At 52.3% G+C, this 17,832-nt stretch overlaps 1 protein-coding gene and 1 non-coding gene across 2 annotated transcripts; both read right to left on the bottom strand.

Annotated features, from left to right (window-relative positions):
- Window positions 1-854: 854 nt before the first annotated feature.
- LOC119107220 (cGMP-inhibited 3',5'-cyclic phosphodiesterase A) lies at window positions 855-17,791 on the bottom strand. The gene is made up of 11 exons (XM_037230622.1): window positions 17,485-17,791; window positions 10,775-10,924; window positions 10,130-10,241; window positions 9,742-9,849; window positions 9,034-9,221; window positions 7,712-7,915; window positions 6,481-6,637; window positions 5,754-5,915; window positions 4,712-4,866; window positions 3,879-4,052; window positions 855-2,032 (listed from the first exon to the last, which is right to left on the bottom strand). Exons 1-11 carry the CDS (start codon window positions 17,668-17,670, stop codon window positions 2,012-2,014), a joined length of 1,617 nt encoding a protein of 538 aa, XP_037086517.1. The 5' UTR covers window positions 17,671-17,791; the 3' UTR covers window positions 855-2,011.
- On the bottom strand, window positions 15,170-15,241 carry TRNAT-CGU (transfer RNA threonine (anticodon CGU)). The gene has a single exon. It is a non-coding gene; the product is annotated as a tRNA-Thr (tRNA).
- Window positions 17,792-17,832: the final 41 nt, after the last annotated feature.

Here is a 17,832-nt window from a genome sequence, read left to right as displayed (position 1 = left end):
GCGTATAATTCAGGTGTCCGGCATTTAACGTTTATGATGAGCGTTCATCTGCCCAGCAAAGCGCCTCCACGCTAACACCCTAAACATGAACGCATTTATTCAAGTTCTAGAATGGCCCACACCTGCTCGTGCCTCGCCAGTGCGTGTTGAGGCGCTAAGCACAGGGACGGAGGCATCCAGCTCTAGCTTTCAGACCACGATGATCTCGTGAAGGACACCACTGTAAAAATCTGACAATGTTCAATAATGCTTGCCAGATAACGCGTGTTTGGTCTATTTGTAGCATACTTGCACTTCCAAATTTGCATTCCAAGTGAAATACTCAAGTGAAATACAATAAAATTCCTGGCCTTGACCGCCGTATGTCCTGTGGAATGGCATGGCTTGAATGACGCTATTATGACGTCATGGCTAACTCGGTGACCTTGTAACAGTCTCCCCGAAAAAGTGTGCACATCTTTGCAGGTATGTAGCCCAGAAACTGGAGTTGCCCGGGTCTTAAGAGGCGCAGGACTGTGAATGGCACGAACTGATCTTCAAGCTGGCTATTTCAGTTTAAACCCCCCATATAGATGTAGAGCACTGCCTTTAATTAAAGCCCCTTACACCAACATCGTGCGGCCGTCACTAGGAGGAAAAAATCCGACGTCAATTGACGGCCATCAGGCGGGCGCACGCTCCGCCGGCGGAGGTCGGCGTTAGTGTTTTTCTCGCACCAGCCGGCGATGCCGACACGGAGACAGGCCGCGTCGTACCTGTCAAACCACCCCCCCCCCCCCCCGCCCAGACCCTGGCTGACGTCATCTCCCGGACCTGGCGCCGCCATCCGAGGACGCGAGAGAGCGGGAGAGCGGTGTACGTCACATGTATTAGCGCGGCGGCGCTCGCTGCGCGCCGGGCGAGGCGCCGGCTCGGCGGGCGGCGCAGCGGGCACGCTCGCGGCGCGCCCGGCCGCTGCGCTCTGGCCGCACGGCTGCCGTCTTTGTACGTCTCCAGTCTGAACAGACACGCAGAACTACACCGACGGTGGACACCGATAAGCGTACATCAATATGTAACAAACGAGGACATCGATAGAAACGGCCCGGAGGCCGGCACGCGGCAGCGAGCCGCGCCGTCACCATGGCTTCACGGCGCCCGGCCACCCGTCGCTGGGCCGCTGACATGTGTATGGCATCGTTAGATATAGGCAGCTCCGTCCATGAAGCGTGACAGCATCACGAGCCGTGCTCGTCTGCTCTGGAGTCGCCGCCCACCAAGCGGTCCTGTTAGTTATGCGCGGCATGGCATCGAAAGCGACACTCAGAAATGGAGGAATCATGATGTGAAGACAGCACACGCATAATCACACATCGGCCGGCTTTTGTTGCTGTTCCCGAGATTCTTGCGTTCTGAATGAATTCGTTGTGAGGAGATTCGCTTGGACATGACGCCTGCTGGGCAGATCAGCGAGACTGGGTTTCAGTGGAAACGCGCCATCAAGCTCGTAACGAGAACACCATAACCAGATCACCTGAGTTTAGGGGCATTCTGGCACTCTATCTGAACGGATCGTAAGATTCAATATGGAACACACTTGCCCGTCGCTAAGATCACAACGTTCGCCTTTTCAGCGCATCATGAAACAAACTCGAATAACAGCTCTTACGTACATTTCGGGAAGTCTGCAGCGCACCCTCCGCGGCTGTCTGGGATAACTGGCTGTTAAAAGCCATGCTGTGTTCACCGCAGTTCGTAGTCCATATCAGCCAGCGCATAAGCTGGCCCAATGTTTTGTCAAAAATCACAAACTCTCGTCAGCGGCGCGTGTCCGCACGAACCCGGTGCGTCTCGAGCGCTCGCGGCGGCTGACGCACGCACTAGCACTTGACTCAAGTCGCTGAGAGGTGGCAGGCCGGGCGGTCGCCGTGGTCTCGGGGGCCGAGGTGGACGCGGTGAAGGCCCCGACCGCTCGTGGTCGAAGGCGGTTGGAGAACCACTTGGAAATGCCGCTAACGAAAGTTCGCACTAATCATAGTTTCGAATCTTGGTCCTGTAAAACATAACTTGTCACGACGGTGGGACAGGACAGAGGCGAACAGAGCAAGCAGCACCTAGCTTTTAATGAAGCCCCAATAATGCCCCCTCCCATGAAAACCATTTTATTTGATCAGTAGCGTGTACATGCCAGCAATGACGGTCCGCAGTTTCCACTTAGCACTGACACCATCGGGGGAATGACGTAAGCGTTTACGTGATTTTGTGGAAGAATATGACCGCTGACAGGCTGAAAAGTGATACCAACACGCTTGCTTTTAGAGACTACACCAATACACACATACTCGTAAGCCAAGTAAACCCAATCAACGACAGACAGAAAAAGTAAATGATTATTCGATGTAATAGCGGACCGCTTTCCGCGAACAGGCTTCCCGCGGTCTGCAGTCTATGAATATACAATAAATGACAAAGAAGTGAAAACAGCTGGATATAAGGCATGCGAAAAAACAAAAAAGTTGCGATGTAGATATCAAACGTACGTACTGGAAGTAAAAAATGGGTTAAGTAAGTATGCTGGTAGCCTATAAAGTAGCCCACCAAAAGGCATGTGTAATTCTCCGACATAATCCTGTGTTAACGTTTCAGATACACCCCATGTCCATTCTCAAAAGCAGCTAGCTCATCCCGTGTCGGCAATATGCAAACGAAACCGCGTGATCTCGTAACGTGACACACCAGCATACAAGCAAAAAATAACACCACATGGGATTACACTCACCACCGCTATGTCCTGGCAAAAACAAATTACCCCTTGGCCGTGCAGAAGGAGGTATTGACATCACACGCTGCGACCCTACGCCATCAACGCGACAGATCGCAACACAACGTGCAAATGGCCCCTAATCCCCGTGTGATTTCATCAGTGTCATGTTTCTTGTCTGTGTGATTTACTGGCGATGCTGCTCCAAAAAGATCATTCAAACGTTTGATGAATTTATTTGCTTAGCACTGGTACGTGGTCATGAATAAGCAAAGCTTCCAGATTGTTGGGCTTTCTGGTGTCGTTTGCAAATGTTAAAATTTCGGTGTTTTGTGTGAGCATTTGGTGTGTGAGACGAGTACTATACATGTGCTGCATGTGGTCTCTTGGTACCTTTTACGTGAGGTGCACTAAGAGGCGTCGATACAAGGATGGTGTTACACCAATGCTGGATACAGAACGAACCCTGGGACCTTTGTTGGGAAAGAAAAAAAAACAGCAAAAAACTCGCCATTCTGGAGGCTTTTCTCGTTCGTGACCACTCAACACTCTGACCACTCTGACCACTCCTGACTGACCAGTGGTCACGTGACCACTCTGTTGACTTAATGGGCTAGCATGATGGATTGATGATGGAAACACAAAGAGGATAAAACCAATGTCACTTTCTACCCTGCAGCCTGCCCGTGTGCCCGTCGCGTCCCTGTCTTTCAATTATTAGTTCTTATTTTGCTCCGGTAAGAAACACTTAAGTAGATGGAGCCTTGCTCAGTTCCATCTCTTCTCTCCCGACGCCGACCCACTGAGTCCCGAAGACTTTCCGGGCGCATCACTACCGCAGCTTAAGCCGCATATTGGCGCTCTCTCCACCCCCGACCGTTGTGCTCTGGCATTGATCCGCCTGCTCAAATGGGGTCATGCATCTAGCTGCGATGCTTGGCGCCTTATTGATTTTTCCGTCTTTTTCTTCGCATTTATCTTGGCGACGTTGCGTTGGTCCGAAGCTTATAACAGTGCAGTGATTAGAAACATGGCGTGTTTCGCATGCAGTGGATGCTACTCAAATGCATGCTGATGATACGACGATGATCAGTGGTGGTGATGGTGACGGTTGTGATTCGGCGGGTGCAACACTAACGTAGCTGAAGCGTCGCGAGTGGGGCGAGGGCGAGCGCTCCTCGGCGATCGTCTCCATCTCGTCAGCCGTCTCCTCCTGGAGCGAGCTCTCAGAGCCAACCTCCTCCGGACGGTCGGAGAAGGCCGAAGGAGCCGCCGACGCCGACGCCGACGCGTCCCGTGCCGACTGCTCCTCCTGCCGGGCATACCGCACGACACGCTGCCTCACCCGTCGGCCGGCCTTTAGGCTGCGGTCGGAGCGGCTCACCAGGCGACGTCGGCCATCGGTGCGAGTGCGCGCGTCGATTTGCAATGCAGCACAGTGCGATCGAGGACGGAGCTCATTAGCTCTGCCTCAGCGAGTAATAAGGCGGGCGATGCACAGGTAAGCCGGAATAATAACATTGGCTAAATAACACGAGAAGAATAAACAGTCATTTTTCCCGGAAAACTCGCGAAACGTCGTCTTAGACGCCGCCTGACGGAATTTGAAAGGATTGCCATTCGTCAAATTATTTCCTTAGGAAGCTGCTGCGGTCCGGTGTTTGTTAATTTTTAGTCTTAGGACGCGGAAACAGCCGGACCATCCTGCACCAATGCAGTCTTGTAAAGTTCTGATTGACAGCGAGCTGATCTCAGCCTTGCCAACGCACTGCTCGGAGCCAGTGGCTGGCCCGCAGCCTCAGCTATCGTCCCGGCATATAGAACAGGACGCCCAGAGCAACCGGAACACACAGAGAACGTTACAGTCCGCTCAAAATGCTTCAAGCTCTCGCTCAGACCCAAACGCCGCGCAACGCCGCTCTGTGTGAGGATGAGAGCCTAGTAGCGACACGGGGTGGAAGGCATCTTCACCTTGATCACATCGCTCCAGCGGGCCCGATTGGCCATCAGGTGCTCCGTCTGGATGCAGAACACGTTCTTGCGCCGAGCGGACGGTGCTTCCTGGTCCTCCTCCTCGTCCTCCGCGTCCGAGTCGGACGGGCACGAGCTGCTCTCGTCCGAGCCGTCTGCGGCCCACGCCGATTGGGGTCAGCTCGGGTCAGGTCATCGCAGGTCGCGACCGCTGGGATTCCAGCAGCAAGTCCAACAGATGAGATATCTAGGTGGTGCGTTGAAAAGTGGACAGGTTATACCGTACAACAATTTTGTGTCACCCGTGTAATTTGATATGCTAGCAAATACAGAGGCCCTCATAGCTACATGGACCAAGAGCCACTTCTGTCAGGGAGCTCTCACGTGTCACTCGGACAGTTTCGCTCTCCGAGGACAAGCATGGGGGGTGGGGGTGGGGGGGTGGGGGTTAAGGAGGACGAGACGAGGGGGGGGGGGGGTTAACGCGTCTGCGTTAACCACTGCGCGTCTGGGAAACCAGAGGTACGGGGTTCGATTCCCCGCGGTGCCCGCCCTTTCTGCCAGTGTGAGGGCCAGGCGACGCCATTTTGCCTCAGCAGCTGAGTGCGTCGCAAAGCCTTATGACACACACATGACACACACGACATCCATGTGCCATCCCACTGAGCTCCGGCCAAGCGGCGCTCCCAGTCCATACGCCGTTCTCCACCATCGAGCTCCAGCCGGGCGGCACCCAAGGTCAACCCACCGCTCCCCAACATCGAAATCAGGATGGGCGACGCTCCCAACCCACTCACAATTCTTCAACATCGAGCTCCGACCCAGCGGCGCCCCCAATCCACCCACCGCTCTTCAACATCCAGCTCCGGCCGAGTGGCACCCCCAGTCCACCCACTACGCTCCACCATCGAGCTCCGGCCGAGTGGCACTCCCAGTCCACCCACCGTTCTCCACCATCGAGCTCCGGCCGAGTGGCGCCCAATGTCCACCCACCGTTCCCCAAAAACGAGCTCAGGACGAGCGGCGCCCCCAATCCACCCACCGTTCTCCACCCAGATGCCCGGCATCAGTCCCGACTCGTAGTAGGCGTTGCACATGGGCCCGACCAAGTGGTTGATGAAGGACTCCTGCAGCTTGGCCAGCTGGGGGTTCTTCCTGTCCATGTAAGGTGACACGGGCAGTCCCAGCGCCAGCTCCTCGTCGCCTGCACGGCGCGCGGAGCCGGTCAGTGCGAGCAGAGTGAGAGGCGTCGGAGGTTTGTCGCCCTGGGCTGGACGGAGAACAGCAAATTTTCCCCGGAATACAACTACGCACTGTACTGCACGTAAACTACCCTTTGAAAACATTTTTTGCTTAGCTTTGTGATAACACGCCCACATCCTTGTGCTTTATGGCAGCAGACGTTGTAAACTCTTGAAAATGCCCAAATATGTTCTCTCGAAGTTCAATATGTTGCAACATTTACTTTGAAAACGAATCTATGTTTTCACGGTTGATCGTCTGCATCGTAAAACAATACGACCCAGGACCACGTGACATAATGAAGCTGATAAACTCCGTCTGTCCTGCACGCAGCACACATGCCCAGAACACAGAACACTGTGACGTGCCTTCCCACTCAGTTGGCAATCAATAGGTTTCACCACCAAGGGGAGAGCATCCTCACTACACCTGGCAAGCCTCACGTATGTTCAACCATCCTCTCAAGAGACGCCCTACGACTCCAGCACACTGTCGGCCCGCAGGCCCTTCCGTGTCCTGCACCGAACCTTGCTCGTAGAACTCTTCAGCGATGCGCTGCGTCCACTGGTAGTGCAGCGGAAAATCCTTGCAGGGGCCGTTAATGTCTGCTAGCTTGATGGCCATCTCCATGACCAGCAGGCGGTCCGTCTCCGAGCGCCAGTCGGTACCAACAGAGTCCCGGCACTGCGGGAGGTGAAAATCAGCGTCTAGAAGCGGCTGGGAAGCTTCGCCTGAGGTGGAGCTCCGCGCCAGCAGTACTTACAAAGTTAAGTCCGGGAACTGTAAGGACACACGCCGTCGGCGAACTCCAGCACCACGGCAGAAACAGCGACGTCAGGAGCAAGCAACAGACAAGTCAGGCAACTGGCAATTTGGAGGCCACTAATTACGGAGAACTCGCTGCTGGCTCTCGCTCCAGGAACTGGCGGAAGAACAGAATAATAAACATCACTGTAAACAGAGGCTCAGAACTGCTCAGAGTACACTGAGAGTTAGACTTGCGGGGTTGGTGAGGGAGCTCGGAGACCAAGTTGCTCACGTTTATTGGCCGAAAGCAGGAATTTCAAGCAGCAGAGGAGCTCGCTGTTCACTGCACAGGCAAACTGCTCAGTTTGAATGTCTGAATTTTTGAAACACCATTTGAATTACCTCAAGTGTTATCATCACATGAATGTGGGGACACGGCCAAGACCTATTGGGACGTTAGCCTCTCTCTCTCTCTCTCTCTCTCTCTCTCTCTCTCTCTCTCTCTCTCTCTCCTCTCTCTCTCTCTCCTCTCCTTCTGTTTCCTCTCTCTCTTCTCTCGCTCTCTCTCTCTCGCTCTCTCTCTCGCTCTCTCTCTTCTCTCTCTCTCTCTCCTCTCTCTCTCTCTCTCCTCTCTCTCTCTCTCTCTCTCTCTCTCTCTCTATCTCTCTCTCTCTCTCTCTCTCTCCCTCTCTCTCTCTCTCTCTCTTCTCTCTCTCTCTCTCTCTCTCTCTCTCTCTCTCTCTCTCTCTCTTCTCCACCCATCAGGAACGAACAGCACGGTGTTTTCAAGACGTAACTATTGCAAATATTCCGCGATCGGCAGATCAGCAACATATGCTTCGTTTAACATTTCATTGGCCACCATGGGCAGTGACATGCCCCCCCCCCCCCCCAGGGTCAAGCAAAGTTATGCAGTAGGAGCATACCACCAAAAGTTTACGAAGTAAAGGTCAGGCATGGTGGTCGCCGAAGCAAGCTTGACGTCACGCGATGAGCTGAAGCCCGCCGTACCTTGGACGTGAACTCAGCCAGGATCTCGAAGTGTCGCTTCAGGTCCGTGGCCAGAATCGCCTCGATGACGAGAAAGCGGAAGCGCTTGAACTCCGACTTCTCCAGGTGGCAGAGAAAGTTGTGCTCGGGCCGCGTCAGGAAGAGGCTCCAGGCGGCCGCGGCGTGATGGTTCTCCAGAACAGACCGGTCGTTGTAGAGCACGGCCTGCAGACATCCAGAACAGGCTGGCATGGAAAAGCGCTCCCGAGGCAGTGCTAAGGAAAGCCATCCGAGAATGATAGCGTACTAGCGGCTCAGAGATCATTGTGTGGTTTATTGTCTGTCACAGCATTACTTGCTGAAAAATAAACCGTAAAACACCGTGGAGAAATCAACGCTGACACACCGGAGCACACAAAGATGAACGAAGTCAGGGCGGCACGAGATCAAAGACGGAAGGGGTCTTTGATGTTGTCTCCTTCCACTGCGGGGCTATTTTTTCTCTATGCTTTTACGAAGCTTCAAAAATAGTGCTCGGAAAGGGGTGTCCGCAGGCGAAGGTGGCAGCCATCGACGCATTAAGTCGGGAGTCGGCAGCATGCTCTTCTCGGATTTGTATCCAGATTCGGTGTGTATTTTTCACAAATTAAGACATGGACACCTCCGCGCCCGACACGTTCCGGATGTTGTGGATGGCCGACCACGTTGTCTTGACATTCAGATTATTCCGCCACGCCACATGGGAAGCATACAAATCCAATCTCGGTCGGCATGCAGCCAGCCCCGTGGTGTTTTTTTTTTTTTTAGCACAACCACAGCTCTGCACGCATCCAGCCCTCGGGCTGGATGCGTGCGGAGTGGCGCCGCCAGACTTGGGATGACCCCTGGGTGGTCACGGCAAGGCGGGCCTACCACAGGGTGGGCAGTGACTCACGATGGCTCGGTCGCTTGGTGACCGGAGCTATCACAGCGGCACGGGAGAGGATGACCTGATCTGAAGGGGGCAAGGAGGTCTGACCTGAACCAGGCGAGTGCCGACAAGTGTTAAGCATGGACGCGGGGGAATTGCGATGCAACTCTTGTCATACGAGTGTATCGCGATGACTGTTCTGACTTCCGATGGCGCCGTGCGGTCCTATGAAGAACATCTGACCATTGCCAGGACGAGGAGAGAGAAGATAATCCAGGGGAACGTCCAGCATTGCAGCATGCCTAAGCCTGCTCTGACGCAGACAGGAGATCAGAGACCAATGAGCAGGCACGCGTGCTCACGCCGCAGCGACGCCGTGTGACCTGACCTGGTTTGACACAGACTGAACCGGGGTGCGGCCACGAACGTTTACCTGCGGTGACACGGTGGTGACGAGGAAGGCATTGGTGCGGCCCGGGTGGTCGAAGTCGTGCATGGCGGCCGCCGTGTAGAGCGCCATCAGCTCCAGCGCCGGGATGTTGGCGCCCATGACGCCGTAGGTCTCCTCGGCGACGAACGTCTGGCGCCGGCCTCGCTCCGGACTCCGGTACGGCTCGTCCTCTGCAGACGAGGTGCCGGCCGAGGTCAGCCGAGGTCAGCGGCCGGCCCACTCCGCACGGCCCAGTGCATCGCCTCAACAGCCGGGAGGCGCCGTAGTGGACACAGACAGCCTTGCAAGTGAATGGTAGCACGTTTGTCAGCTGCCAGCATGAAGATTACAAAGTTCTTAATATTCCACTTGTAGTTAATTGATTCATCTACTCTTATGTGTAAGCATAATTTGCTTCCTTAACCAATATTTGCCGGTGCGATGAACGGAAAAATGGGAAGAGCTCAACTATGCCAATGAGAAGACACATAACAATAAAGGTATGTTTTTTATATAGCTCGCGCATATGCGCAGTCCCGGAAGAGATCATCCAGAGGTTTAAGCAGTTCTTTCCACCACTTCGCCCACTGAACGTAATGTAACCATTTACAGTTGGTTGTGGACAGTGAGACAGCCGGGGGACGGGTGTCTGCTTTCTTAAAAAGGACGCAGCAACAATGTTGTGAGAATGCAGAGGTTTTCATCACTGACTGTCTGAGTCGGCGTCGTCTTCTGGCAGCACTTGGAAGCCGGGGATCGGCTGTGATGTCAGGTAATACACGGCCTGCAGTACATCTGTGGCGTGCATTCGGTTGTGGTCTGTGGAAAACGAAGCAACACGCCGCTGGAGTCTGATGTATATCATAGAAAGTGCTTGCCTGACTCAACTTATCATTATCATCAGCCTACCAGCGGGACTCAAACGCTGCCTCGACCTCAAATATTTTCTTACTGCATGGAACAGGCCGGGTGCACGTAACAGTTTTTGTGAAGCTGTCTTGTATACCCCTAATGGATCGCTATTCAATCCCGTTCGTACATAGGACAGCGGGCGAGGGTGAGCACCTGAGCTCCCTGTAAGCATAACATAGTCACTCACATGGCTTATCTCGGTATCCCATTTCGAGGGCGTGGAAGTAGTCGAAGAACTCTTGCAGAGGAATACGAAACGTCTCCAACAGTCCGGTGTCGTGGAAAATTCGGTAGCACATCTGCAAAATAAAGTTCCGTCGTTACAGCATGCCGTTTTCCAAGAAAAAAAAAACTCATTCAAAACCGCCACTCACAGAAAAAACCTTTCTAGCGATACAATGATAACATTCGATCAAAGGATAGCAATACTGACACAGAATGTCTCCTCGTCTGGTTCAGGCGGCCTGATTCAGCGCACAAATTGCTCCGGGCGGTAATCCGGCGCCAACCTCCTTTCAAACAGCAGCACAATATAGCTGACGAGATGTATGTTGTTTGCGACAGGCTTGCCCGCTATGTTTTTGAAGGTTGAACATCGACAAAACGCGTTTTAGCCAGCGCCTTCGACAACGCTCACTCTGCGTTGAAGATGTGTTAAACCTCATCCTATACAGGTGTCTGGACTGCGCGGTGGGAAGGATTCCACGCTTGGCGGCGCAGCTACTCTTGACTTCCTAAATGAGTTCATTTCGCGCGCTCGCTATTTCGGACCCTCTGGTCCGTCCTTGCCACCGGACCCGTCTGCCCCCTCGGGGCGGGCCGGCCCGCATACCTGGCTGAGCATGTGGGTGCCGGCCTGGCGCTCCAGGTCGAAGATGGGGTAATCCCAGACGTGGGCTCTGGCCAGCAGCGGGTCGGCCAGCAGCACGTCCGTGTTGTACCGGGAGCCGTCAGCCAGCAGGATCGTCTTGTCATCGGTCGGCTGCGACAGACACGACGCGTTGAGCGTCGGGGCAGCACTAGGCGGGGTCAGGTGGTGGGAATGTGAAATGAGAGTGCGGCCGGCCCTCGGCGCAGAGGGAGACCTGATGCGGGTCGGTCGGAGGTCACGACCCAAGGTATGGCGAGGTGTCCCGCGACGGGCAGCTGGCCCTCGGCGCAGAGGGAGACCTGATGCGGGTCGGTCGGAGATCACGACCCAAGGTATGGTGAGAGGTCCCGCGACGGGCAGTCGGACCTTGTACCATGATGATGTATCAGAAGAGAGTCGACCGGGACTGATGTCATGGTGATTACCGGAAGAGAGTCGGCTCTTTGGAATTGGAGTGCGGAAGGACTCATGTCTGGCCGGGACTCACGTCAAGCTGATATGATGTAAGTAGTGGTGAAGAAGTCCGTGGATCTCGGCGTGATATGTCTGAGGAGCGACGGGAGCATGTGGGTGATAGTCAGGGAGTCCTCTGTTTCGGTGATTGGTCTGGCAGGAGTCGACGGAGAGTCATGTCGGGGATAGCAGAAGAGTCGTCGGGATCCTGTTTGGTGATATGTCTGGCAGGGAGTCACCTTGGGACTCATGTCGGGCTGAATAGGTCAGTGAGAATCGTCGGATCCATGTTTTGGTGATATGTCTGGCAGGAGTCGACTGGGACTCATGTCGGGCTGATAGGTCAGACGAGAGTCGGTCGGAATCCATGTTTTGGTGATATGTCTGGCAGGAGTCGACTGGGACTCATGTCGGGCTGATACGTCAGACAAGAGTCGGTCGGGATTCATGTCTCGGTGATATGTCTGACAAGAGTCGACTGGCACCCATGTCGGGCTGATATGTCAGACGAGAGTCGGTCGGGATTCATGTTTCGGTGATATGTCTGGCAGGAGTCGACTGGGAGTCATGTCGGGCTGATATGTCAGACGAGAGTCGGTCGGGATTCCTGTTTCGGTGATTTGTCTGGCAAGACTTGACTGGGACTCATGTCGGGCTGATACGTCAGACGAGAGTCGGTCGGGATTCATGTTTCGGTGATATGTCTGACAAGAGTCGACCGGGACTCATGTCGGGTTGATATGTCAGACAAGAGTCGGCCGGGATTTATGGCAGGCTGATATGTCAGACGAGAGTGGAATGTAGAGGAACGAACAGCCCAGCGGGGTGTCAGAGGCACAAGTGTTAAGATGCAGTGCAGGATATGCCCGATCACACTACGAAAGGAACAAGACACATAACATGGTGGGAGAGCGCACGAGATGGTGGAAGAGCACACACGGGCTAGTAGCATCATGCGACACAGTTGTCCTCAAAATGAGTAAATAACACAAAGTCCCAGCACGAGAGGGACGTCAACATTAATAAAAAGCGCTATGGGCAATATTGGCCAGTAAATTAAAATCCGGCTGGCGCGCATAGCACACGCAGGCACACCGCAAAGTCAGGATTTTATGTAAGGAGTTATTGGAATGGCGGCATCTGATAAGGCACTCATGAAATGGCTAACACGACGGGCTGCGGTGTTGGGAATGATGGACACTACATTGCAGTTTATAGTTGGCCACCGCAGGCTTTACGGCGACGCCAGAGGAATGTTGGGAATAAGACAGTAGTATAGCCTTATTCCTCGGAAAAAAAACGGGAGAATGGAGATATGGTTGGGTTGATATTCCGGCAACATGCCTTTCATCGAAACAATAGGAGGGGCGTTTCTATTACTTTATTCGATGTCTCGCACCGAGCCGCAGGTCCCAGCCGACCTGATGATACTTCTGGTAATGTTTCGATTACGGGATGTTGCCCAAATATCAACCCAACTATGCCCCATTCTTCTGCTTTTTCCGAGAAATAAGGCTAATACTATTGTCTGATTTATGTGAATAATACTCCTTACTTATTCACGGAACAACTTACGGAATGTTGAGAATGACAGAGGGTGGCCACTGGCCAGACGATGCGACATTTGGTTCTAGTTCGTCTACGGGAAAGAGCTCCGCACACAGCCGGCGCAGGAGGAGGACTTGCCCTGAAGTATACGCCGATGCACATGAATGAATGTTGACAATTGCAAAGTTCAGTTCTTTTGCGCCATAAAGAAATTTGACGCGCCTGCGCCGAGCTAAACTTTGTCCGTAATGTTTTGTTTTCCGTTGTGTCGCCCAAATATTGCTTCACTGTCGCTGCTGTGTACGCGACCTGTCGCCGGAGCTCAGACTGTCGGTTGCTCCATGTTCCAGTCTGTCGCTGGAGCTCAGACTATCGGCTGCCCCATGTTCCAGTCTGTCGCCGGAGCTCAGACTGTCGGCTGCTCCATGTTCCAGTCTGTCGCTGGAGCTCAGACTGTCGGCTGCTCCATGTTCCAGTCTGTCGCTGGAGCTCAGACTGTCGGCTGCTCCATGTTCCAGTCTGTCGCTGGAGCTCAGACTGTCGGCTGCTCCATGTTCCAGTCTGTCGCTGGAGCTCAGACTGTCGGCCGCTCCATGTTCCAGTCTGTCGCTGGAGCTCAGACTGTCGGCTGCTCCATGTTCCAGTCTGTCGCTGGAGCTCAGACTGTCGGCTGCTCCATGTTCCAGTCTGTCGCTGGAGCTCAGACTGTCGGCTGCTCCATGTTCCAGTCTGTCGCTGGAGCTCAGACTGTCGGCTGCTCCATGTTCCAGTCTGTCGCTGGAGCTCAGACTGTCGGCCGCTCCATGTTCCAGTCTGTCGCTGGAGCTCAGAATGTCGGCTGCTCCATGTTCCAGTCTGTCGCTGGAGCTCAGACTGTCGGCTGCTCCATGTTCCAGGCTGTCGCCGGAGCTCAGACTGTCCGCTGTTCCATGTTCCAGTCTGCGACCCCGCGATGCGACGCTTACCGTGATGCGAACCCCCCACCCAGCGACCTGGCGACCTAAACTCCCATGCTAGCAGGAAAGGCGCCAAAGAAGTGCTCCATATAGAAAAGGCTTTCAGCTCCCGGTTTGGGGGATTTAGGGTTCACACTTTCATGTTATTTAAGTTTTTCATGTCGAGTTAACGAACTTCAATATACCAGGAGGCAGGAGGCGCACGTTAAACGATACTTTTGTGCTAAATAACAACTCTGTTGACGGCACCAATTTAGCAGTTACAGAATTATACTAGAGTGTTTAGTTCACATATTTGGCAAATATATATGCAGTTTAAATGAGCATTTCTACTGACGATGGTATATTGATTGTGTATCCTTCACCTTGCATATTGGTTGTGTATCTTCAAAGGATGGTCGTTGAACAGGCCCGGCTGGTCGGTGGAATACCCTTTTCTCGGGTGGAAATCAATTTGACCCCTTTTGAGACCTCAGAAATTTAAAAATCTAGAGACACCAAATTCACAGGGTGTGTTGACCTGTAAATGAACTCACTTGTATAAAGGTTTTGGGATTCCTAGCTTATGACTTTGGGGTCAAATAAGGTCGAAGAAGGTAAACTTTAGATTGGTGTATAAAGTGCCCCTAGAACCTAGACACATGTTCTAAGCAAAAGGTCACCTGTGCTCATTCAAGTTCGGTGACCCTGTTTGACCTTCCGCAGGGCATGAATTTGAATAAGCCACAATAATTACGCTAGGCAGGATGTTCCTAAAAAAAAAATGTTGACCTGGGTCACTTTAAGTCAGTGACCTACCCTGACCTTTAATAAGTCCATAGGACTTTAATAAGTGCCAAGATGTCTGATGCGGTACATATTATCAATACATTTGAAATGAGCAATAAAAATTACTCTGCACAGCAAGCTCTTAAGTAATGACATAGATTGCTGTTTATCTTTGTTCTGGTCTTAATTCCTTACCCTAAGTCAGCAAAATTTGGCCATTCATTTGTGATGCATGACTTCGTCTAACACCACGTGATTGCATCAGATTAAACAATTTCCTAGAAATTGTCCTGCCTGAATTAATGACCTGAGTTTGCCTGCCGTAGGTCAGCAGCCTTCCATGTAAGTTGAACATGTAAATTTTCATATCAAACGATCCGCTATTCAATTGTCTACAGCAAGGAAAAATTTGCGTGGCTACGCCTATTCGCTCGGAAACTATTTCGGAAATCTTCGGTCTAACATAGTAACACGGTAACATAGTAATATAGTAACTTAGTAACGGACAGTCTGATATAGTAGCAGGAACTCGATACAAGAACTTGAACTTATAATGACGTACAAAGAACAATACTGACGGAGTGGTAAAGAAATGCGACAATACTTCGAAACGAGATACATCAGAAAACGTTGCCGCCTGTGAGGTTCGAACTCACGACCCCTGGTTTACGAGACCAGTGCTCTACCACTGAGCTAAGGCGGCTGGCGCCACCAACGTGGGTCAAAGTAGATATGACCACAATTGACACGATACAGAGCATTTCACTGGTGCTTAATTGTTTGTTATTGCTAATGTGTATTTCAGATAACCATGTCACATCACTCAGCATGGTCCCAAGGGCGGCTGCTAAGTCAATGCGCACCCTCGCGTTAAGTACTGTGACCAGCATGAACTTTCGAGCGGTACATTAACGAGTATTCGATTTTATGTCATTAACTCACGTGCGCTTTTGGCTAATGATATGCCAGTGATGGGCATACTCGATCCAAAATTACGTGGCCTCATGAGGCCATGTAATATAGACCCCATAGGCCATAACGCATGCGTTAACTCAGCATTCGCCCTCAGCGGCGGCAGCCTGGATCATTAAGAAGATCGCATTCATCAAAACAATAAGTTCTGTGATGGAATGGGCACTCGTGCATCACCGGCATCGTTTATCTGGCTTCTCCGGTGACAACGGGCGGAAGTGTCGCTACTGTGGGATATCATGGAACAGGGGTGCAGCCAGGTTGAAGAGAGGGGAGCTCGGGGAGCGCGCATCACGCCGATTTCAAACTTTGTCAGGAGATATTTATCATCATGAACGAATGCTAGCATATGTGCATACACACACACACACACACACACACATATATATATATATATATATATATATATATATATATATATATATATATATGTGTGTGTGTGTGTATATATATATATATATATATATATATATATATATATATATATATATATAAATGCTACGTGGTGGCCTGCAGTTAGCGGAGGTGGGCCTCCTCTCTGACATCAACAAATATGTCATCGACATATCTGCAGTGTATGTGCGGTTTAAGGTTAAGGTATTTGAGGACATAGCTCTCCAGCCAGCACATGTACATATTTGCATACAGGCACCCGAGCGGTTACGGCTAGCGAATGCCCAGGGCGTTACTACAGGGGCGTCATACGTTCGTTTGTACGACGTGCCCTGAAATGATGCTCCAGCAGGTCCACCACGCACCCCGAACTTGAACGGCGTAAGCAATTGCTCGTTAATAATGGCTGCTCGAAGAGCACCATTGACAAAGAGATTGAGTCCACCTTGAATCGACGAAGCCGGAAACTACTCAACAAGAAACCGGCCCTATCAATCTTGTATCGAAATCAAATGTCCCCGTCATACAAGGCGGATGAAAAAGTTTTACGGAACATATTCAAGACAAACATCAAACCGACTGGCGATAACACTGAAATAAGGTTCACCGTCCTTTACAAGGGCAGAACAACTAGTAGCCTTATAATGAAAGACAGCCTGACAACGGACCAAAACCAACTAAAACACGCCAGTATAGTGTATGAATCTAAGTGCCCTTACAGAGACTACCGGCTCCGCAACTTTACCTATACTGGCACGACCACGACATCCCTATCACGACGCATGACTATGCACCTGCAGAAGGGAGTGTCAGACCAGCATATGCCCAAAACTCACAAATAAAAACAAAACACACTGATTCTAAAATCACCTCCCAACAAACGCCGTCTATAAGTTCTTGAAGCTATCCTCATCAGAGAAAATAACGCCTGCATCCAACAAACAACTTCAGTTATGCTTTACTTTGGACATGTTCAGTCACCCCATGACAGCAGGGTGAGCGTGTATAAGATCGCAAAGCATGCCTTGTATTTTGCCACATTCGGGTGTTTTCTGTCCGACCGTCTTCTTATTGCCTGATGAAAGGGGAACGAAGGTCCTTGAAACGTTAGCTAGCTGAAACTAAAAAACTGACTGTAGGCGTGTTGGTGTATGACTTACCAGAAACAACGAAGCCCATTTCATTCGCTCCATCGAACAAACGCACAAGAAACTGATTAATGTGCTTTGCCCTTGCGTACAACAAAAGTTGCGTTAATGAAGTATATATATATATATATATATATATATATATATATATATATATATATATATATATATATATATAATTCTCCGCTGATTTTGGTTTCCTTCAAAGTCGGACAGGACTGCGAAGGGGAGGGGAGGGGACACGCCACACAATGCTGCAGCATGGCCATGGGACGCTGTGACTAAAAAACAGCACTCCTGGCAGACCAGGACGGCCCATACCAGCGCATAGCAACGACGACCGGAAGTTGGGCTTCCAACTCTAGAAATCGACCTCGAACTGTTCAAATGGACCAAGGCGCCCGCGACGCCCAGCGCCCCGGCCCGCACTGACCTCCTCATGGGTACTGCCGTCAGGCTCGTCTTCCTCCTCGCGTGCCACCTCCTTGATGAAGCCGAACTCGGCGCCGGTCACGTCGCAGCAGCGCGTCGGGCTGAGCGGGATGCGGCAGTCGCCGGCCGCCAGGCGACAGTGCCAGCCGCTGGCCGGCCGCCGGCCGTCCATCGTCTCATGGCGCATCGTGCACTCGAGATTGGCGCTGTGGCGGCGCGGCCCGGCGCTGTGGTTGCACACGCGCTGGTAGGGCTCGCTGGGTCGGCGGCGCTGGTGGGCGGCGCAGAGGGCGCACTGGTGGCGCGGGTCGGTGTAGCAGAGGGCGCAGCGCGGCGCCGGCGCGCGCGC

The sequence above is a fragment of the Pollicipes pollicipes genome, unplaced genomic scaffold (genome assembly GCF_011947565.3).
Source record: "Pollicipes pollicipes isolate AB1234 unplaced genomic scaffold, Ppol_2.1 Scaffold_6686;HRSCAF=7923_pilon_pilon_pilon, whole genome shotgun sequence".
NCBI lineage: Eukaryota > Metazoa > Arthropoda > Thecostraca > Pollicipedomorpha > Pollicipedidae > Pollicipes > Pollicipes pollicipes.
Note: the sequence above shows the minus strand (reverse complement) of the source record. Positions and strands in the feature narration are given on the sequence as shown.

Coding starts and splice junctions, on each gene's coding strand:
- LOC119107220 (XM_037230622.1), bottom strand. CDS start 17,670: ATGCGCCATGAGACGATGGACGGCCGGCGGCCGGCCAGCGGCTGGCAC. Junction 9,222..9,741: donor AGACGACGCCGACTCAGACA/GTCAGTGATGAA, acceptor CCTCGTCTGCAG/AGGACGAGCCGTACCGGAGT. Junction 4,867..5,753: donor GGGCATCTGGGTGGAGAACG/GTGGGTGGATTG, acceptor CGTGGGCCGCAG/ACGGCTCGGACGAGAGCAGC.